The sequence below is a fragment of the Mizuhopecten yessoensis genome, unplaced genomic scaffold (genome assembly GCF_002113885.1).
Source record: "Mizuhopecten yessoensis strain PY_sf001 unplaced genomic scaffold, ASM211388v2 scaffold2423, whole genome shotgun sequence".
In the NCBI taxonomy this organism is placed as follows: domain Eukaryota; kingdom Metazoa; phylum Mollusca; class Bivalvia; order Pectinida; family Pectinidae; genus Mizuhopecten; species Mizuhopecten yessoensis.
In genome coordinates, this window is record NW_018404539.1 from 543,162 (window position 1) to 547,918 (window position 4,757).

The 4,757-nt window shown below is 38.1% G+C and overlaps 1 protein-coding gene across 1 annotated transcript in view; it reads right to left on the minus strand.

Moving 5' to 3' along the window:
• Positions 1 to 536: 536 nt before the first annotated feature.
• The window catches only part of LOC110445935 (transmembrane protein 26-like), a 75,949-nt gene continuing 71,728 nt past the window's right edge, over positions 537 to 4,757 (minus strand). Inside the window, exon 4 of the mRNA XM_021490825.1 lies at positions 537 to 2,334. Coding sequence (XP_021346500.1) covers positions 1,696 to 2,334 — 639 coding nt within the window. The 3' untranslated portion in view covers positions 537 to 1,695. The remainder of the gene's footprint in view (positions 2,335 to 4,757) is intronic.

The following is a 4,757-nucleotide window of genomic DNA, read 5'->3' on the forward strand; positions in this document are numbered from 1 at the left end:
ATGTTAGATATTACAGTGTATTTATGGCAACATGACTTTTGTGTCTGACAATGTTAGATATTACAGTTTATTTATGACAACATGACTTTTTTGTCTGACAATGTGAGATATTACAGTGTATTTATGACAACATGACTTTTGTGTCTGACAATGTTAGATATTACAGTGTATTAATGACAGCATGACTTTTGTGTCCGACAATGTTAGATATTACAGTGTATTTGTGGCAACATGACTTTTGTGTCTGTCAATGTTAGATATTACAGTGTATTTATGACAACATGACTTTTGTGTCCGACAATGTTAGATATTACAGTGTATTTATAACAACATGACTTGTGTTTATAACAATGTTATATATTACAGTGTATTTATGACAACATGACTTTTGTGTCTGACAATGTTCGATATTACAGTGTATTTATGACAACAGGACTTTTGTGTCTGACAATGTTAGACATAACCGTGTATTTATGACAACAGGACTTTTGTGTCTGACAATGTTCGATATTACAGTGTATTTGTGGCACCATGACTTTTGTGTCTGACAATGTTAGATATTACAGTGTATTTATGACAGCATGACTTTTGTGTCCGACAATGTTAGATATTACAGTGTATTTGTGGCAACATGACTTTTGTGTCTGATTATGTTAGATATTATAGTGTATTTATGACAACATGACTTGTGATTATAACAATGTTAGATATTACAGTGTATTTATGACAACATGACTTTTGTGTCTGTCAATGTTAGATATTACAGTTTATTTATGACAACATGACTTTTGAGTCTGACAATGCTAGACATTACAGTGTAGTTATGACAGCATGACTTTTGAGTCTGACAATGCTAGACATTACAGGGTATTTATGACAGCATGACTTTTGTGTCTGACAATGTTATATATTACATTGTATTTATGACAACATGGCTTTTGTGTCTGACAATGCTAGACATTACAGGGTATTTATGACAGCATGACTTTTGTGTCTGACAATGTTAGATATTACAGTGTATTTATGACAACATGACATTTTTGTCTGACAATGTTAGACATTACAGTGTATTTATGTGACAACATGACTTCTGTGTAATACTATGTTAGCTACGCCACAAACTTAATACGTAAGTCTAACTCTTTCCGTTAGCTATTAGTCTGGGAAAACAGTTAAAGTATTGTTCCATAACTAACAAAAAGGTTTATAAGTCTCACAATGCATGAAATGAGTGTCGCATAAATGACACTATATTAGACTACTTTATACGGTAAACCAGCAGCATAGTTCATAGTTATAATGATACCAAGATACACATATTGTTAATGTATTATAGTAAAAAGAAATAGAAAAGATTAGTTAGAGCAAAGTTTGGACTGTGTCAAATCCATTCAATGGTAGGTAATACGTACAGTACTAGAATAACTAAACGGCTTTAACATATACAATGACGACCACTGTGATGATGATGATGATGATGATGATGATGATGTTGATGATGATGATGATTCGCTACTGAGGACTGCTAAAAGGGGAACACGGTAAAAGGAAGAGAGATTGAACTCTAAACCTGTGTATAACAATATTCATACGAATTCTAATGATTTGATAACAGAGAAGATATTTCCTGGCAAACACATTAGAGACCGACTATCTGAAGTACCATGAGAGATTATCTAACATTATAAGGAGAAATTATCTGATGATTCGAGGAATAGGCCTACAGTTGGAGGGAGATCTTGGTGGAGTTCCTCTGGCCGGTTGAACGTATAACTTTGTGCTATCCATCGGATCACTACGACGGTCGTGTACTGCTGAGTTTTTGTATCTAGGTAGACTATCTGACTGGGTAGCCTTGTACACATTTGGGGCACTGCAACTCGGCTTCATATAAAGCTGGCTGTCAATACGTCCTCCGAATCCGCTTATATTATTCGGTACGTTAAGACGAATAGCGGAATTGCTTTTCTTCATTTCCTCTTTTTTCCGTCGTCTTGTTTCCCCCTGTACGACAATTACCCGATACATCAGTAATACTATGACCAGTGAGTTTTTGGACGTGAAAAACATGTTAGTATAGCTAATCACGCCATATTTAAATATCAACAACAGTCGTATAACCAAGAACGGGCAGTCTTGCATCAGAATTGACGTCACAATGCCATATATCTCTGGATTACAGCACCCCACTTGATCTTCTTCCGAGTGACTGGCTGATGGCACCCCGGAATGGTCACGGCGCGCGCGTGTTGCGGTCAGTACCAATGTAAACTGAAGCAGACTTAATGTCCATATCCCCAGTATGATGTAACACAGCAAACGATTGTACATGACCTGTAATGAAAACAGCTTGTGTTAGTTTCTGTTATTGTGTACTCACCAACAGCATCCACATATTCCACACGGCTAGTTAATCTTAAGGTACTCTTTAGTACAGACAATGTATCCTACAAAAGATCACCTCAACAAGTTATACAGTACAACCTGTCTAAACCGGATGTCACAAGGACCAAACTATTTGGCCGGTTTCCACGGGTGTCCGTTTTATACAGGGTCGGCATGTCATTTTTTGAAAATACAAAAATGTAGTGTGTTGCATACGATCAGTAGACAAGTGTGTCTACATAAACAACAGAGAAAAGAATCAATTACAACGTTTAATTCTTTACAAAATATACAGTATATAATACAAATGAAGACCGACCCGACATTGGGTAGCGTTTTTTTGTTTAGGATGTGTTTTTCTTTAGATTCAAGCCGGCCGAGAAAAATTTAAGGACCGGAATAAACAGGATGTTTCTACATGGATTACTATGCAAACTTTTGTAAAACAACGCAAAGTTTCGGAATGACAGGGTCCGGTTTATGCAGGGTTTAAGTTCTATGATTATATAGGGAATATGCCGGGACCACAAACCAAAACCGGTTTAGACAGGGACCAGTTAAGACAGGCTGTACTGTATATAGCATGTCATACATGTACATACAGGGTAGAACGTAACCTTTCAAGTAAGATGTTATTGCGTACCGTAGAAACGTCCATTGACTACAAGAGGTATCCATAACGTAAACGTTGCGCAGTAGTCTCCCCTTGGTATACTTAGATATGGTTAGTATACCTAGATAGGAGGAGGGGTCGATATGTACTACCTTGTATACTAAGATATGGTTAGTATACCTAGATAGGAGGAGGGGTCGATAGGTACTACCCGGTATACTTAGATATGGTTAATATACCAAGATAGGAGGAGGGGTCGATATGTACTACCCGAGATACTTAGATATGGTTAGTATACCTAGATAGGAGGAGGTGTCGATATGTACTACCTGGTATACTTAGATATGGTAAGTATACCTAGATAGGAGGATGGGTCGATATGTACTACCCGGTATACTTAGATATGGGTAGTATACCAAGATAGGAGGAGGGGTCGATATGTACTACCTGGTTTATTTAGATATGGTTAATAAACCAAGATAGGAGGAGGGGGGCGATATGTACTACCTGGTATACTTAGATATGGTAAGTATACCTTGATAGGAGGATGGGTCGATATGTACTACCCGGTATACTTAGATATGGGTAGTATACCAAGATAGGAGGAGGGGTCGATATGCACTACCCGGTATACTTTGATATGGTTAGTATACCAAGATAGGAGGAGGGGGCGATATGTACTACCTGGTATACTTAGATATGGTTAGCATACCTAGATTGGAGGAGGGGTCGATATGTACTACCCGGTATACTTAGATATGGTTAATATACCAAGATAGGAGGAGGGGTCGATATGTACTACCCGGTATACTTTGATATGGTTAGTATACCAAGATAGGAGGAGGGGGGGATATGTACTACCTGGTTTACTTAGATATGGTTAATAAACCAAGATAGGAGGAGGGGGTCGATATGGACTACCTGGTATACTTAGATATGGTTAATATACCAAGATAGGAGGAGGGGTCGATATGTACTACCTGGTTTATTTAGATATGGTTAATAAACCAAGATAGGAGGAGGGGGTCGATATGTACTACCTGGTATATTTAGATATGGTTAGTATACCAAGATAGGAGGAGGGGGGGATATGTACTACCTGGTTTACTTAGATATGGTTAATAAACCAAGATAGTAGGAGGGGGTCGATATGTACTACCTGGTATACTTAGATATGGTAAGTATACCTTGATAGGAGGATGGGTCGATATGTACTACCCGGTATACTTAGATATGGTTAGTATACCTAGAGTGGAGGAGGGGTCGATATGTACTACCTGGTATACTTAGATATGGTAAGTATACCTTGATAGGAGGATGGGTCGATATGTACTACCCGGTATACTTAGATATGGGTAGTATACCAAGATAGGAGGAGGGGTCGATATGTACTACCCGGTATACTTTGATATGGTTAGTATACCAAGATAGGAGGAGGGGTGGATATGTACTACCTGGTTTACTTAGATATGGTTAATAAACCAAGATAGGAGGAGGGGGTCGATATGTACTACCTGGTATACTTAGATATGGTTAATATACCAAGATAGGAGGAGGGGGTCGATATGTACTACCTGGTATATTTAGATATGGTTAGTATACCAAGATAGGAGGAGGGGTCGATATGTACTACCTGGTTTATTTAGATATGGTTAGTATACCAAGATTGGAGGAGGGGTCGATATGTACTACCTGGTATACTTAGATATGGTTAGTATACCTAGATAGGAGGAGGGGTCGATATGTACTACCTGGTATA